The 19,112-nt window shown below is 37.9% G+C and overlaps 1 protein-coding gene across 1 annotated transcript in view; it reads right to left on the reverse strand.

The window, feature by feature from the left end:
- Positions 1-3,423, reverse strand: part of LOC106924282 (cadherin, EGF LAG seven-pass G-type receptor 2) — a 53,044-nt gene extending 49,621 nt beyond the window's left edge. Inside the window, exon 1 of the mRNA XM_088005972.1 lies at positions 2,703-3,423. Coding sequence (XP_087862098.1) covers positions 2,703-3,423 — 721 coding nt within the window. The remainder of the gene's footprint in view (positions 1-2,702) is intronic.
- Between the last annotated feature and the right edge of the window lie 15,689 nt (positions 3,424-19,112).

A 19,112-nucleotide genomic window follows, 5' to 3' on the forward strand; every position in this document is an offset into this window, starting at 1 on the left:
ACTTTTCTTCTGGTTAACTTAGAAAGTGAGCTATTATTGTTACAGGTTAGTTTTCTAAACTACAAAAAAGCAACTGTTAGGGATGCTCAAATATGGAAAATTGGACTGATATTGATATCTGATAGTAACACCGGTATTATGCCAGATTTACCAATATTTCATTTTATAATTTTTTTTATCCGATTACTCGATTAATCGTAAGAATAATCGATAGATTACTCGATTACTAAAATATTCGTTTACAACAGCCCTACTCACAAGAGTAGCAAAAAATATATAAAAATAAAAAAAGTTAGCATTTTAGGTACTGAAGTGTGCCACATTATTCTAACTACCTAATAGTAATATTAGCCGATAAAAACTAATTTTACAGTAAACAAGTAAACTCTACACTAGTGAGTTCTGCTGATAGGGCTTCGATATGGTGCATTCACCGGTCAGAAACGATCAGAATTTTAAGTTTCAGAGTCATTAATCTGGGCCAGCTGATAGTAAAATCTGCTGATTTTTCTGTGCATGTTTGACATCTTTGTATTATACAAGTCGTGAATCCTCAGGTAGAGTTTTTCCAAAAATCCTACCGTACCTAACTAATTATCCAACAAGAACCTTGGTTTGTTCAATGATGGCATGAAACCCTGAGTCTCATTAAAAGTCAGGATTTGACCCACTTAACCTCTCTATAAAAAGATGAGGGTAACAACCTTCATTTCCATATTGAATAAATTTACATTTTAAACTCAGTTTTTTTAGCATCTCCTTATTTCCTTTAGCCATAAACTACATCAGATGATCTTTCACCCTTTGAAGATGTAATAAAAATTTACAGTCCTGAGTAAATAACAAATTTTGTTGTTTTGCCGCCATCAGTGATAAATTAACTCATCATGATGCTGAAAGTGGAAGCCGCTGTCCCTTCAGTCTCAGCATATTCTGAGACTTATGTTGTTTTTTTCTCTCTTAAGTATTTTGACTACAAGGCATTTAACAGCCGGGATGCACCGTACATCCGCAACCATAATTAAAAATTAATCATTTCCTTCCCTTGTTCTCTTCAGCAATACTTCTGTGAACCTGGCTAGATCTACTTCCTTTGGAGAAGTATTTTGAAGACCTGAAGATAAGCAAAAGGGAGAAAACCAGAGCTTTTCACTATCACTAATCATTTTGTTTTTAAAAAAAACATTAGATAAAATAATACCAGAGATAACAACTTCACAGACAAAATGGTGGGAATGTAATCTAATCTGTCAAAGATCAGATCAGCTATGTATTAAAACTGTCAGGCTAAGTAAAGGGCGTACTTTCTTTTTACAATCATATAACGCTCAGATAAGTAAATACTCCGGTATATTTTTCCTGTAGCTTTCTACAAGTGGAATGAGTCGACTCAAATCAATACCTCATCACTCAGATTGTGTCTGCAGAGCCTTTCATTAGCGGACAGTCTGAACCAATAAAGAGCCAACAAGGGCTGAGGAAGGGGTCAAAGGGTCAGATGTAAACAATGAAGTCCCAGTCAGACATTTGTGAAAGAGTCAAAAATTAACACTTGGAAGGTGGGATCCAAACAAGTTTAATGGAAAACAAATCCTAAAATAGCATACATTATTTTAATGCTGGACAGATTAATTAATTTGACTAGATAATCCATAATCTCAGGACTTTAAAGAAGCCTCTTCTACTGTCTCTAAAAACAAACACAAAGGTTTTTAACTCTGGTATAGCTTTATAGGGATGCACCATCTCTATTGGCTGGTGACTAACCAGGTGTTTATTTCTCTAACCAATTAAGCATTAGATTTGATTTCTATGGAGGACATATAAAAACCTCAATGTTAAGTCTGATATTGACATTTTATTTAGAGTTAGATATTTTCTCTCTTTAGACAAATCAAAACTGATTTGTCAAGTTGGGGTCTGTCCAAGCCTGGGTGGGATTGATAAAACCCTTAATCTACAAAAAAAGGCCTTTAAACCCAAAGCCCAAACTGAAATTTGTAATTTGTTTCAGTATTAATAAAATACTTTGATTCTTTTTGTAGTTTTGATTTTGCTGTTCTCTGTGAACACAAAATCTCAGAGGAAAATAAGTAAGTTTAAATTGTATTTGGTAAAAAAAACAAAGGTAACAAATTTTTTTTAGAGATATAAGTTGTAATTTTGCAATTTGTGTAAAGAAGACGAGATTTGTAGTCATTGTTTCATCGTGGGCTGCTTTGAGTAAATTTCAGGATTTATGTTATGTATGACATTTTATCTGGGAGAGAAAAGGTTTTAGCCGCTGTTAGCTAGCTAAGCAAAGTTGGTAGCATCAACTAACTCACTCACTCTTTGGTTACTTAGCAACAAGCTGCTGGGTAACAAGAAGCTTCAAGTCCCACCCCCAACTTTGGTTGCCTAGCAACAACCTGTTGAGTAATTTGCACAACAGCAGTTTTAGGTTTTGCCACACTGCCTCATAACTGTTTAAAAACATAAGCAACGTTGTGGCAGTACTTCAGATATTTAAAACAAAAAACTGATCAATAATTATCGATATCGACTGATATGAAACCCCTTATAAGGTGATAAGTTTTCAGCCATATCGCCGAGCCCTGATGTAGCATTTACCGTCAGTAACTAACTGAGCGCCACACAATCAGTGACTGATGTGGACAAATGACAATCACTCTCTGCAGAGTAAGGAATCGAGGTCTTACCTGTGAAGTCCTCAACGCACTCACAGGTGAAGCCCCCCTCCCTGCTGCGGCACACACCGTGTGCACCACACGGCTTCGAGTAGCAGAGGTCGATCTCAGTCTCGCAGTAGTCTCCTGTAAAGCCGGTGGGACAGCGGCAGCGCAGCCCGGCGACAGGATGGATGGGTCTGAAGAGGATGGTGTCGGATGCCACGAACGGCGCCAGGCTGTTGAATTTCAGCACCGACACGCACTTCATGTAGTTCTCACACGGCTCGCGCAGGCAGATGTTGTCGTCAAAGGGAAGCACCTCCTGAGAGGAGATCTGTGCCAGGAGGCTACGGTTCAGATAGAGCCTCTCCTGGAGCTCCTCCGAGCCGAAAAACTCCCCGGTTTCAGGCCCCCTGCTGGGCCTGTCGCTCCCGAGACGTCCGGGACGCTGGTGTCCGTCTCCAAACACGGGAACGGCCACGGACAAGCTGACGTTGAGGATGCGTGCGCTAACGTCCGTGTCGTCTTGGATGTTGAAGATGACGACGTCTTCGGGCGCAGCGGAAAGGACGCGCGCCACGCCGTCCAGGAACTGGGAGAGCAGCAGGGACAGGAAGTGCTCCTGGGAGGTGTTGGCCAGGCGTAAGGTGATGCTGTTGGACAACATCTCGTCGGTGATGATGGTAACCTGGAGGAGGCACTGAGCTGATACAGAGTGGATGCCGTCTGAGAAGAAACACAGGAAGTACATCGGATTAACGTGACTTGAAGCAGAGCATTAAAATAATCATATCTAGTTTTTTTTAAATGGACATTTTACGCTAAATTCACATTTTGCACGTTATTATATCTCTCAACTTCTTCTAAAAACAGCGTAAGTGCTTAAAAAAAAATCAGCCATTTCTCTGGCAATAAGTTAATGTTTTTGGTGCCTGGAAAATTAGCACTGTGATGTTACCTAGCAACAACCACAGCCAAGCCCAGTTCGTTACTTAGCAACCCAAGCAGAACTCGAGCACATTTGGTCAGCCGGTTTTACCAATGAAACTTTCCGACAAAAACAAAGATGGTTTAATATCATTTGTGTTTGTTTTGGTTTTTGGAGACGAAAAGGAGTAATTTTGCACCCAACAGTCTTTAGTGATCGCACTGTTCACTAAAAGTAATTTTATCTAACATTTTCATAATTTACTGTGAGAAAATATGATTGATTCATATTCATAGTAACTATAACACGGAAAAGGGTCACAAGCTATAAAATATATGGGGATAAATTACATTATCAATTCAATATGGACATTGGTGTGATTGTTATTTCTAACAATTCATAAAATAATTAAACTGTAAGAGAAATAAGCTGATAGGTCGTGGCATTGTGGGTTGGTAGGAGTCGGTGAATTGACACTGTGCCATTCTAGTATTTTAAAGTAAAAGTAAAAAAGAAAGTGTGGATCCCAGCATTTTTATGTGAAAACATTTCTCTTCCTCAATAATTTAATAAAAATAGTTTAGCCTGACATAATATGAACTGAGTAAAACTCTGTTTATAGATGTATCTCCAAACATCACTATGCTGCTGTATCAGTAGAAAAACCATCTTATAAATATTCAATCTAAGAAGTGTTGAATATTTTAAAACGGGGACGTACTGTAGCGTTCAGCTAATGTTACTCAGTGTGGATCCTGAACTACTTTCAAATGTGGCCCAGATCACAGAATATAAGCCAGGGCTGTGAGTAGGAGCCACCTTTACAATGTGGTGCATTAAAGTGATTTAAAACTGTTTAAAGCAGGAGGAGGGACTCTCACGTGTAAAACCTTTATAACTCACTCGCACATAAAATACTTCTGATGCTTCAAGCTGGAAACCAGGGTTTCCCCCAGAAAACTCATTAAGCCTAGTGGGAAGAGCGCTAGGGCAGTCCACCAGTTTCTGTCTTAGAAAATGTTTCAAGTTGAAAGGAAATTTGAAAACAGGACCAGATAATTATGTGTGAATGGAAGACATTATTGAAAATACTTAAACAAAAACTAAAATGCCTTAAAATAAAAAGCAAACACACACAGAAAAAATACAAATTAAATAAATCATATGAATTTGTGTGATTCAGTTAGATGCTCACATTTTAAAGCACATCAGGAAATCCACCTCTGAGACACTTCAAAAAGACAGAAAATTATGGTTTTGGGGTGGCCTAGTTAAAGTCCAACTTCAATCTAATTGGGATCTTGTAAGTAGTTGGTTCACAGCTGAAAATCCACTAATGTACCTGGATCAAAACAATTATTCAAAATAATAAATAAAAGACTCACTGCCAGTTGTCCCAGATTATATAAAATTAGGCTAGGCAATATATGACACTTTACCAACTGATGTTCATTGGTCCAACACATGACAAATATATTCAGGCAGGACCGACAAGTGGATTTAAGATTTAGATTTAACATTTATATCTAGATTTAAGATCTAGATTCATTATTTAGGATTTAGATTTAATGTTTAAATTTAGATTTAATACTTAATACTTGGATTTAGATTTGCTCCTCTTTTGTGAAATGTAAACATGATAATATATGACAGTTGATAATATATGACAGTTGTTTTAGACATTTTCATTAAATGTGATGAAGGTTTGCTAAAAGCAAGCTAAGTATAAAAAAAACTGTCTGCTAAATCTCTTACATTCAAATTCTACCCTTGGTGCCAAATACTTATTTATCTATGGTCAGTTAATAAGTCAAATGGCCTAACTTTAATAAACAAACATGTATGTTCTTTCATTTGTACTGGTTTAAACAAAATGCACATTTCATAGTGCATTTTATCTTACAAAGCTACTGCTTGTGAGGTTGTGAGGTCATGGGGGGTTCGGCTCCGCCGGGCCACATGATCAACTAGAAGAACAGTGGCACATTGACAAATATAACATTAATGCCGCTTTTCACATTTATTTGGCTGGAATGGATGTTTTTCATGTTCGTCTGCCAGAACAGATAAAAGATGAGTGCCAAGAGAAAACAAGTGTACACTTTCTTTCAGAAATGTCCAAGTTTTTAATCAGCAGTTTCACGCCTGCATTCATAGCTCATCTCTGCTTTCTTTGTCTCCATGGAAACACACTGGTTCATTATTTATGCTTTACGTTGCTTTTCCCAGCTCAGCAGCTCTGCTGCTTCCGTACATCATGTTTTATCCCCTACATGTTCAGTTCTTCACATTAACTCACACGTAAAGCTTTTATTCACTATAATCAGCTGCAAACGGAGCCTTGCTGTGAGCATATAAGTTGTAAATGACTTTGTTTCAGCATGTTGTATCAAATCAGTCCATGCACGGTAAAAAAAAACAAAAAACAAAGCAACGTGTTACAGTCTGCGTTTCTCCTGAGACCACATTCAAAATAAAACCTAACTTCTCCTCAATAAAAAGCTTCAGCTGAAGGTCTCTGACAGAAGCAGTGCTCACTGAGGAGTAAAATTATGATGAAGATTATAATAATGGCCTCAGTCAGAGAGAAAGCCCAGCTTGTTCCTAACGAGCAGGAAGCCTGCAGTTTGGGGTTGAATTGTTCTGGAAAGTTTGAGACAAACCCACGATCAACCTGGCTGCTTTGAACTTCTGCTCAGAGACAAAAACAGACTCGACAAGAGCAGCTGCTGAACACGTTTAGCTAATGTTAAAGTGTAACTAGCCCCCTCTGAAAGCTAAGCCCCGCCCCTGACAAATTTTGAAAACTTCCTCCAAAGCGGGCGGAGCCAAAAGACACAGTTTGAAGATGATTAAAGCAGGGGTGTAATCAGGAAGAAATAACCACTGTTGCTTACTTGCAAGCTTTGTCTCTATATTTATTGACTTTCCAGTTGTGTTTAGATGCTGTTAGAGACTTACGGTGACAAAATATGCATCAAAGGACATGTTTGTAACTCAGAAAAGTGCAAGAACATGCTGCTGGTAAATATCAGGGATTGAGTCCAGACCAATTCTTCTAAGCCCAAAACCAAAGCCGAGGCCAAACTTTGACAAACATTTCAGGACATTACTTTTTATACACCACAAAATGCAGAAATAACTGGAAAAATGGTTAATTACTCAACCAAAACTACCTGGTTGAGTAATTAACCAAGTAGCTAGTATTAAATAATAATCGTCATAACAAACTTCTATTTAAGGTTTTAATGCAGCCGTATATTGATGTACGTTCTCTAAACTGAATAAGTCAGCTTACATTGCATGATAGTTGTACATAAATTTAAAAAATAGTAAGAAATTAGGCATAAAAAAATGTGTCATACTTTGTATATGATCATTCGAATAAAAGCAATTCAACATGTTAAAAAGCTTACTGTTCCTAAAAACACATATTCTGGACATATCAATAAATTATTAGGCATTTTAATAATATTATTAGTCAATGCAGGCAGGAGCAATTGGAGAGACAGCAAATTCAATTCGTGGTGGTGGCAGCTAGTAATCACACTTCCTGTGTGACAAAAAGCCAAAACGTTTTAAATAAATAGGAGAATACAACTTATTAGGCACAGTTTGACCAGAGGGGGCAGCACCGAGATGGTTTGAGTCAAAATAATGCAGAACTAAACACATTTACATAAAAATGTCAGAATTTGTATGGAAACTATCAACAAAAACAATGTTAATTTGGGGCTTAGTTACAGTTTAGGAACCCCCTACAGTTTTGATCACCCATGGAAAAGATGTGTTAAAAAAACTTGACAAATCCAACCTTTAATTTACATTTATTTAATAAAAAAATAAAAACCCATATTAACGAACGAATAGATTTCTTAAGGAAATTCTGTGAGCCCCTTACAAATATAAAACCTAAAATGAACAAGCAGTAATCTGCTTCAAGTTGGCTCTAATCCATTTTCTCCAGTCTCTGGTCAGTAATAATAATTACTGTTATTAAAAATGGAGATAACTTTAACTGCTCTCCAGCATGAGTAAGATACTGACTGCTGGATTAGGGTTGAAAAATCCTAATTTGAAATATGAATGCTGTCCGTTTCAGGTCAAAATGAGAGAAAAAGACTACTTTTCTCTCATTTTGTCAAGCTGAGCAGAAGTTACAGTAGCTTCAAAGCAAACACAAATCATGCTTAATCAAGTGAAATGTTTTCACCAAAAACAAGCCTTGACTGCTGCCTCTAATGCAATCAATGAGCTGCTTTGTGTGGGACGTCTGGAAACCCTCCAGAAAGCAAAACCTGCAAGCAGAAATTCACACAAGCGGCACTTCCCAAAGTTAGCAGATCCCTGTTCTGGCACTGAGCTAGTTTAAACACAGAGCGCCAACAGAGGGGGAGGGAGAGGGGGAGGTCGTGGAGGAAGTGAGACAGAGAAACATGTTTGACACGGACTTAATCCCTCAGCTTTCAGTCAGGCGATCCCAGCGCGCTAATAACACAGGGCCTTAGGAGAGGAAGTGGAAGAAGAGAAAAAAAAATCAAAGGATAGACTGAGGGTGGGGGGGATCTCCTCTAATTCACACTTTACTGTAAACAAACACAAAACTTACATCTGAGTACACGAGGTAACACACGCATACAAGAGAGGAGACAGTGAGAACAAACAGCCGCCATGTTTGTGCTCCCTTCACGTTTGATCGGAGGCAGATCCCACACTCGATTTTAAAACACCGAGTGGAAACCAAAACGACAGATTTCAGCCACGGTTTCTACTAAGGCTGAACCACAAATCACAACAACAACAACATACATTTGCAATCGACGTGTGCACTATGTCAACAGATTATACCAATGCATTCATTAAATAGTTCTACTGAACTCCGATCTAAAACCGCACAGCATTCTGGGAGATCTAGGCAGAGAAAAGGCTTACAGCTAGCTAAGGAAGGTTGGTGGAATCAACTAACTCACTCACTCTTTGGTTACCTAGCAACTCACTCACTCTTTGGTTACCTAGCAACAAACTGCAGAGAAACTTGCGCAGAAGGAGCTTCATGTTTCACCATCGTTCCTCATAACTGATTAAAAATAATTAAACAAAGGCCCGGAGCAAAAACTACAGATAAAACAGGAAAGGTCACATCACCAATTTGGCAGGATTTCAGATATTTAAAATAAAAAGTAATCAATATTTATTGATATCAACTGATATGAAACACTTATTTCATTTTTTTTAAATTTTCACTTATTTTTTTTATAATAGTATAAATAGTTCATGTAAAAACTAAAAGAAATCATAAGTGAAAAAGAGCAGAAAGAAGTTTTTCCACATAAAAATAAAATTAGCTATTCAACTCAAAAGAATAGTACAAACATATTTCAAATAAACAAAAATACTCACATAAAAAATACACAACAAATATATCAGCTTATTCAATGTCATAATAAATGTCAAATATCTATAAAGTGCTGAAAGAGATTTAGATTCTTCCTCTCCTCTTATCTCACTGTCAAGATTATTCCATAAACTGACATCAATGCATCTTATTATCCACAATATACAAGGACTTATTGTTTACCAATTCCTCCACCTTATTTAAAACAATAATGGTTTTGGATATTTTAACTTTTATAAAAATTTTGATACATTTTTGCTTCTACTTATTCCTTTTCAGACTGGTGAATAACAGGCAGAAGATCTATAAGTTTATTTGTTTTGCTGATTTTGCTTCGCTGTCTTTCCATCCGACTGTTCTGTTCTTGCAAAGGGTCTGAAACAAACCTAAACCTGATACTATGCAGCAACAGTCGCCACAAAAAAACCCTACTCTAAGTGAGCTGCGGCTCTCAAAGGTTAGGCCAAGTGTAAGGAGAAACATCGCCTTAATTACATCCTCTACCAATTCACATTCTTGGACGGGGGGCTCGGGCGGCGGTCCAGAGGTAGCTGCAGCGCTGGGAAACTGAGCGCGAGGAGAATCTCCTCTCAAAGAAACCAGACCATCCTTCAAAGGGGTCATTCTCCACGGAAGTACCCCGAGCCCACGGAGAGCCGAGGGTAAGCGGCGCCTCTTTGGGCCGGCGAAAAAGAGGAAAAATGGGATTCTTATTTGGTTACGAGACCCGGTGCCAGCTCTGGAGTGTGACGCTGCTTTCAGCCCTGGTTCGACCCCTCTGGGCCTCCTGGTGCCAGGCATGCTCTGAGCTAGGAAGAGGTTTAGGGCTGCAGGACTGAGGATGGCTCTGTGCGTGAGGGAGCGACCCATACGTCACTACGAGCGGTGCGGACAGTCAGGATGAGTAAACAACGCTTAATGACAAACAGCAGAAGCATGATTCAGATGAAAACATTTCCCTGAATTCAGTCAGGCATAAAAATAAAGGTCGGAACATTGTCTGTAATAATCTGAATTAAAGAAACAAGTCGGCTCATTGTGATGTAGAGAAATCTCAGGACATCAAAGATTATTTCAACTATCGATTACTCTATCGATTTCTCCCTCAGAACTTTACAACACTTCAAAAACATTAAAGGATCCAAATAAATAATTCAGCTCCTTTTTTTTAAATAAAAACATATGCATTTTGTTGCCTAATTTGCAGTAACATAGCATTTATTTAGTGTAAACTTGGTCATTTCTATCAAAGGCTGCATCTGCAGCTGAAAATACTCAACCCTTCTCGCCTGACTGAACATCAATACAGCGTAGGGCTAATCTGAGTGGTTTTTTTGTTTTTTTGTTGGTTTTTTTGGATTACTGATTAATAATTGGATATCAAAAGTTACTTAATAGATTTTTTTATTTATTCTGAACCAGGTGACAATAAGTCACTTTAGAAACTTTGGGCTTCAACATTCACAGATAATCGTTTTTGTACAGTTGTAATGAATTACTGCTCTTAGTGTGTTGTTCTTTCAGTAATTAGCTTTTTTTGAGTCAGTTTACTCCAGTAAACGATTATTTCAAGAACTGATTACTCACTATTAATCTGACTAATTCATAACTAAGGTTGGGAACTGAGAGACTGAGAGGTCACAAAGCTCCAATGATTTTTATTTCCAAAAACTTAAACAAAGCCGAGATGGTTTTAGCTAATTTAATCGTATGTTAATAAAAACGAGTGTTTACCATTAAAATCATAAAATAAAACCATGTCATGTTTATTTCTCCTGGAGCCGGCTCCCACTGAGCTAATAAACGGCTGAGAGAGAGGTCAGGACGAAGCCAGGGAGCCACTCTGTTTGACCGGCCTAATTACAACACAAAGTCCGCATCCAATCTCCCCGCAGAGTCCCAGAAAATGTCAACAAAGTCATGGTGGATAAAGATCAGAGGGACTCTGGGACCAAATCAGCTGAGGACAGAGACATCAGCCGGCAGCTTGGGCCCGGTCCACTGAGCTTGTGACATGGATTCAGACTCAGGAGAAAAACTTTCAGGTACCAGAGAAACTGGGACTAAATTAAGACTTGAGCTCCTGCAAGGAAAACTGTTTACACAACCTGAGAGCAAGTTCCTTCATTCAGCCATTAAAAGACAAGAACTGAAGGTTCACTGATTAACTAAATCCAGGGAGTGGCTCTGGAAGTATGTCAGGATTGTTTGAGGCTCTTTGTTGGTGGTCCAGGACGCAGTACCTTACCAGAACTATCTATCCATCTTATACTTTAGTGTGTGACTTTAGAACCACAAACATCAATGTGTTTTATTGGACTTTATGTGGCAGAGCAACACCAAATAGGGCATAACTGTGAAGCAGGAGAAAAAGATGAAGGATAGTATTTTTGCCTAATTCTGACACATTTACAGAAATCTAAAATAATGTGATTTCTCTCTTCCAAATAAATTAAATTTCAAATTGTTTTCTAACCTTTTTACAAACAAAAATCAGAAAACATTTGCATTTGTAATCAGTCCCCTTTAGTGTGATACACCTATATAAAACCAACTGGCTTCAGAAATCACCTAATTGTGATTTACTTGTCATAAATTTGTCAATTCCGTGAAGGCCTCAGACTTTTCCTTTAGAAAACATCAGTTTTCTAAAGAAAACATTAGAAAACTAGCATCAAATGAGTTTGAGATTTTAATGTAATAAAACAGGAAAAAGTTTAAGACTAGAGGCTAAACTCAACCTCATATGAAAGCAGTCGTTAAAAAGCAGAGGATAAAACAAGTGATAACTAATCCCACTCAGGCAGCTATTCTTCACAGCGCCTCGGCCAGGTTTAATCTGTGATCCGCTGCGCAGGCAGCTCGGCGTTTCACAGCAGAAGTGTGTCATGTTGGGGGAAACCTCTGAGTGAGAAAGTAATGAGGTTGAGCAGAGCCTGTCTTTGCTGTTCAGCATCATTTCTCTGCAGACGGAGCACCACACACTGGGTGCTTAGAGCATCAAAGACCCCGAAGTCTCGCTCCTACTTGACACGTCAATACAGGATCATTAATCAAAAATCACACTGGAGGAATGACTTGATCCAAACAGCTTAAACTGGAAGTTTTAAATAAGTTTATCATGTAAAAACGGCCACTTGTACAGTCAGTTTGTCCTACAGAAATTTAGAAAATTATCCCACAAGAGGCTAATGTTTGATATATGAATACATCTGAAACATTTGCAAAAAATATGTAAGAATCTTATTATAATTTATATTCTGCTGACAGCTACAGAAACATGCTGCTGTGTTGGTGGTTAATGGAAATAAAATCAACCCAGGTTCATTTCTGTTCTATGCACCTTAGGAAAACCGCCACAAAAATAAGAAAGAAAAAGAAAAAGTTTCACGCATTGAAATGAAATTGTAAATCAAAGGTAATAAATTGATGACATTTTACCACACAGTCTGGATCCCACTGGGTCACACAGAGGCGGGAGGCTGCTGCTGCTCGTTAGCCAAACCAACCACAGATTTATGACCTCTGAGAAGGTCCTGTGGGACCAACAGGACACAGTTTAATTAATCTGAATTAAACGCTCTGCCCTTACAGATGCTTCCAGTCTCATTCGGTAATTAGTGGACTTTCCTGCCGCCAATGTGAGCAGCCCTGACTAATTAATCACCTTTCACTTGTTTTTCCATCAGTAGCTCTCTTGCGTTGGTTTGTAAATCTTTATCAGCAGGCAGAAATGTCTATATGTCTGCGTTCACACTGCAGCCTGAAGTGATCCAATTCCGACTTTTTTTCTTCTTTTTTTTCTTTGCCGTAATGCGACCTGTAGCTGATCTTTTCATGACAGTCTGAACAACACAGGTCGGATATCCGACATGTATCGGATTCAAATGCGACCTGAACGTCACTGATACTGGACAAACGTCACTATTCTGCGCCCTGATACGCGCAAGCGGGAAGAAAAAACACAACCATGGCGGACTGTAATGAGGATCGATGTTAATATGCTGCTCCGGTCGGACAACAACTTTAAAATCGTAAGCTAAGCTCCACCGTTGCATCCATGTTTACTTCCGCAAAAACTGAGCACTTCTTCTTTTCATGGCGGTTGGCAGAACACTGAGAACGCTGACGTTATTGCGCCCTCTACTGCGCATCCGGGATACTTTCACGAAATAAGCATTATATATCAGACGGCATATCAATCACTATTGACTAGTTTTTGGTTTTAAATAACTGAAATACTGCCGAACTGGTGGAATGACGTTTTGTGTTTGGTTCAGTTTTCACTCCACGCTGTTTTTCATTTTTAAGCACTTATGAGGCACATTATTAACTGCTGCTGCAACAGGTTGTTGCTAGGTAACCAGAAGTTACTCAACAAGTTGTTGCTAGGTAACCTGATTCCACCAACTTTAAAATATTTCATCCGAATGTCCAGAATGCTGTGCGGTTCTGGATTACAGTTTAGTGAATACTTTATCAGACATACTATGTATTGATATTGATCACGTGTCTATTGCGATATATATTATTGATTTACTCTCCAGTCCTATCTTTTATTAACCTGTTTTTCTAATAACTTCATTTATTTGACAAAAACAACATTTTTACACACAAATCATAATGTGTCCTTTTCAAGAAAACCCCCACTCTCAGTGAAACAGAAATGACCTTGATCATTAAGTTCCTCATCAGCGTTGACAGAGGAGAGGGGAAAAAATCAGTAGAGCCAGCAGGACAAAAGATTTAATCCCCTGCTTTACACCAGTCAGCAAGCCAAGGTTCAGTTAACCTGCCAGAGAGCAAAAACGAAACAAATCAGTCCTGGACAGGCACTAATGAGAGCCAACGTGGCTTTAAAAACGAGCCTTACAACTCCAGCTCTACCACAGCTAAAACTGCATAATGTCTATTAGATCAACTCTCCTTCATTAAAGCTAAGAGCCCTCCTTTTGGTATTCATTTAATTTAAAAGCAAGAATCTCTGGATCTGGTGATCAAAAGGGGAGCAGTAAAACGTTGTAGTGCTGCGGCGTGTTTGAATTAAGCAGCGCTGAGAGGTGAAGCACACTCAACTTCTGCCTGAATGGACACTAAAGGCTGACTGGGGACTGACGGCTGCAGGAGGAACAGATTTATGCTGCTAACCCGACTCAGTGAATTAAACACAAGATTAAAAAACGACCGCAACCACATCTAATGTCTCAAATATAACAAATATCATCTCTAATTACCCTGAACCATGGTTGCACCCAAGCCTGTGTGCATTTCTGCTGCCATACAGAATTGTACTAATATTAATTACATCTGCTGATGTTGAGATTGTTCCTCCTCCTCCTGTCTGCATCAAAATAAAAAAAGCAGCAAACTATAACCTCTTGTTCTAACTTCCAGCTTTCACAGCAGAAATCCTTAGAACTGTTTTAGAAAAGTTAGATGGGCTGTATATTAAGTATTTTCCAGGCACATAGTGAGATTTTATAGGGAAATCAAGTAACTATGTTACTTTCAGTTGTTAGAAAAATCCTTCAATTTGACTTAAAAGAAAATCAACTGCAATTTAAGGCCTTGATATTGGGACACTGTCTCTTTAAGAAGCTCCTGCTCTTTCCGACACTCAGCCTTTGGTATTTCATCAGAACAATGCTCCTCCATGATGCTGCTAACCTTCGCTCTTAGAAGCGTTTCACTGAGAAGTAGTTCCTATGCTGAGATCAGCAGCCTTACAGTTCCTCCAGGTGTTTCCTAATTGCTGCTGCCGCTAGTCTAGAGGAGCTGAGTGAGGCAGAAGCTCAACTGGTGACTTCAGCTCCAAGGAGGACCTCTGTGTAAATACGCTTTCTAGTGGTGCGTTCACACCAATTGATTTTCATTCAGAATAAATGTGGAGGTGCGTTTCGCAGCGCAATTTGAAGCATTTGAGAGTTTTGAGCATTTGATGCGTCAGGTGTGTCCAACAAGCAGGCCGGCAACGGAAAACAACGGCTAGAGCGATTCTGACGTGTCTGATGCGCCGTTGACGCACCTCCACATAGACTTTGAATATAAACCAGACGCGCAAAACGTGTTTGGTGTGAATGCACCATCGTCTGCATTCAAGGTGGGCAGGCATCAAATCTGAAGCGTCGGACGCGTTTTTGGTGTGAACGCACCACGAGAGTAAACGTTGCCAGCGGAGACACATTCACATGAATAAATGAGAAATAAATGAGAAATTCCTTTATTGTCATTTTGCAAGAAAGAACAGCATTTTTAAAAAGCAACTCTCAAAGGCAGTGTAAATAAATAAGAATATTTAAATAAATATAGTAAAAAACAAACAAAAACAACAGGGATGTTCAGAAAACTATGATCAGGTTTTGGAAGTTGAAAGAATCAAAGCAAAACTCCAGGTAAGTTTTTGATGAGAGAATGACATTATAATATGAAATAAGCATTAAAATAAAAAATATATACATGTAAAAAATAAATAAATTTTTATAAAAGTTACCTACTGCAGTTTTAACTGTAGGAATTACTTCCTTTACTCTGCAGATCGCAAAAAGTGGAAGTCTATAACTTAAAAGCAATTGTAGATTATAAAACCAGTCTGTAGATGGGATTAAACTCGAGTTACTGGAACATAACGGTTACTATATTCTTCCAAAGTAGCCTCCATCCACATAGCTCTACACTGAGGGTTCAGGATAATCTCAAAAGTACTATCTTCTGCCTGAGTAATCTGGTTTTACCCTGATTCATGGGGTTAATTTATGGCCTATGAATACTTTAATCCTGGAGAAATTTTCCCACAGTGGAAACGTACCTAAACGTCTCGCAGTCTGCTGCCAGGTCTCTAGAAAGCCTTCAGTTGTTGTTTCACTGTTTAATCTTTTTTTTTAATAGTAAACTGGATCTCTGTCACAATGAAATCAGATAAAGTTTAACCATAGTTTGGTTAAACTATTGTTTAGTTTGCCTCTTTTATTACTCTGATCAAAGTGTGTATTTTTAGAGGAAATACAAAAATTCACTGGTTTTGCTATAAACACGTCTGACCCAACGAGTCAGAGTTCGTCTGTTTTCATGACTCTTCAGATCCCGACCCATAGCAGACCCTCCTCATTTAATTGTGGCAAAATTGGACTAATTTGTCTAGAATAATTTGTTCTGGTTTCTTTCATGTTTGGGGTAAAGTCTATTTTGCTTTCTTTTAGGCTAATAAGTGATTTACCCTTTTACTGAACTCTTTAGTTAATTTTTGTTTTTTGCTTGTTTCAGCTAAATTAGGAGTTCTTTAAAGTTCACAGCATGAAAAAAACACTAATAAATAGCCTGCAGTTCCTCCTTAAATCACTTTCAACTACAGTTTTCTAAGTTAACTTCCCCATCTTTCACTTACTTTGCCGGTCCTTAAAGTTGAAGCAGTTACATTTTTGTTGATGATTTCTGAGCTTTTCATTTTGTAATGGTTTGGTCAGCTGATATTGATTATAAATAATTTAAAATTGTCTTTAAGAACTCCATTATAAGCATTCAGATATGTTTTCAAGCTTGTCATAAACGGTCAGTAACTATTTATTATAGGAGTCATTTATTTCACACTGTGAGTGCTAGAGAGGCGATGTTGCTCAACGATTGAAAAGATTTAACTTTAAGCTGTCTTTAGCATTTTAAATGAGTTAGCACAGTTAGCATAGCCATCAACAGACAATTGTAAAATATAAAACAAAGCAACTTGGCTGAACTTCATTCTGCCTTCCTGTTATCTGCTGAAAGTCTGGCTCTCTCTCACCCTTCAGCAGCCAGAAGTTTTATGGTGGATTGTGCATCATAAAACTTAAGAATGTTATGTAAATTATTTGTTTTCATAATAACAAGACAAAAATCAACAAAATCAAATTAAAATGCATTTTAGAACATTAATTATTTTATTCAACATTCAAATTTCTCATCAAGAAGGTGAAAAAAGACATAAAAAATAATTTATTTGCAGTTTGAGATCCATTTGGTATTTTAAACAATATTTTGGAAAACATTTTCCTACAAATATTTCTAAATGTATTCTAAAATATAATTTGCACAACAAGTGCATGCATTAGTGATATTTTATTGTATCTGTCCTCTGACTCTGGTCCTATATGGTCACTGATTGAAATAAAAATGATTTTTTTTTTAGCAGCCATTCACCAGCCAGTTCTTATAAAGATGAAAACTGACCAGATATTTTTTCTTGTGCATCTTTAGTCATAATCCAGTTATTTTCTACACTTAAAGTGCAGGTCAAGAGTTGCTTTTTGAACAATAATCTTTAAATGCTTTTGAAATTAATTTTTAGAGCAGATAATAAAAATAGCCGAGTGAAGCAGATTTGCCATAAAGCCAGACGAAAACGCCATTGTTGAAAAAGAAAACGATAAGCGCAGCAGATCACCGAGCAGCTCGTGTTTAACAGTAAAACCAACTTGCAGAAAGAAGGAAAAGACACCAACTCCTACACAACAGATTCACTGCTATCAAGGAGAGAGCCAGAAATTACTCTCTCTGCTCCGCAGAGTAAAAATGCGACTTTGTTTCTTCTTTGTTTCAACACAAATAAAACTGAACCCATCTGACCTTGTTTTTGAAATAATTGTGTAAAATTGGGTCCTGATCTTCTGCAGGGGGTCAAATAGAGAGAAAAATCAACAGATCAGCTGTAATAACGACGGCAGCAAACAGCTCCTGATTCCTGGAGCTCCTGTGGAGTCAATAATGAAAACTGCTTGTGCTGCTCAATGTCACACCAAGGATATCAGTCCAGAGACACAGTAAACCCACAATCCCTCGGCTGACTCCTGCAGCCAGCTGACACTGCTGCACAGAGGTCATTCGTACTCATTTTCAAAATGTGCCTCAGCAACCCCCTGATAACATTTTTTTATTTTTTATTTTTTTTTTTGCTGCATCTTCAGAAAAAAAAGGAAAAGCCTCAACAGCAGGACATTTCTCAAATCCTGGCTCTCCACAGAAGTAGAGGAGAAGAAGGTCCGTCTCTCTTCCTATCACAACATTTGCATATCAAAGGAAAACCTCTGTCAGCACAACAACCGAGAAACGTTAGCATGCAGAAACGTGAGACATAGCGCATTAATGCCACAACGCGATCAACAAACATGATTCATATTCTACAACAACAAGCAGCACAAAAACATGTCAAAACTTGAAGATTTCAGAGTGAATGAAGCAAAGAGTTTAATCCACCTCTTGCTGCACGCCTCCAGTCAGCTGGCTGAAAGGAGACTACTCTTTTCCTTTGCTTACAAAATATGCAAATTTGGCTGGTTGGAAAAATTATGTTACAGAGAAGCATAACTAACGGAGCGCCACCTATCAGTCTTATTCACTGCAACAACACAAGAAAAAGAGAAAACTAACTCACAATTAACTTCAGCAAGAAACAGGAGCTTGTTTTAGCTCAGAAATGTATTAATACTGATGAAAAAGCGTCAGTGAAATAATCTGCCAGAGGAACGAAACATTTTAACTAAGAATATGGAAAAAATGTTTAGTACTTTTCCATTTATATTAAGGACATAAACAATATTCTATATATATCTTGCTGAAAAGTTACTTGTAAATTAGTTTTTATCTTATTTCCAGATATTTGCATTATAAACTAGACCAATAATAGGCAACATTTTGTGTTTTTGCAGTGCTGAAAGCTACATTTGTTTGCTCAGGTAAGTGCAAAGCACCAACTAACATTTAATTTTCTCTGGTTTTAGAATGGAAACCACTGGGTTCATATTTTAATGGTAGCACATAGTGTTTTCGTGGTGGAAAATAGCTGGAAAAGAGGCTGCAGTGACAGCTTGTTACAGTCAAAGTTTTACTCAGTAAACAACATGAATACAAAAATGTAAAATACAAAAAATAAAAGCAAATAAATGTCACAATAACATAACAGCTAACATTTAACAGTGGAAGCAATGTCTGTTGCTTCTCTGGTTTAAAGAAAATCAATTGTATCATGTTTTTGAATTATTATGTGCATGTGGAGAAGCGTAATAATTTATGATAAATGATCAAACTGTGAGAATCTGAACCTGCTGTTAATTATCACAACAGCAGGTTCTGATTCAGCAGAGTGTTTTAT

This window comes from Poecilia mexicana, unplaced genomic scaffold, assembly GCF_051168715.1.
Source record: "Poecilia mexicana isolate PSO_F unplaced genomic scaffold, ASM5116871v1 scaffold_5, whole genome shotgun sequence".
Classification (NCBI taxonomy): domain Eukaryota; kingdom Metazoa; phylum Chordata; class Actinopteri; order Cyprinodontiformes; family Poeciliidae; genus Poecilia; species Poecilia mexicana.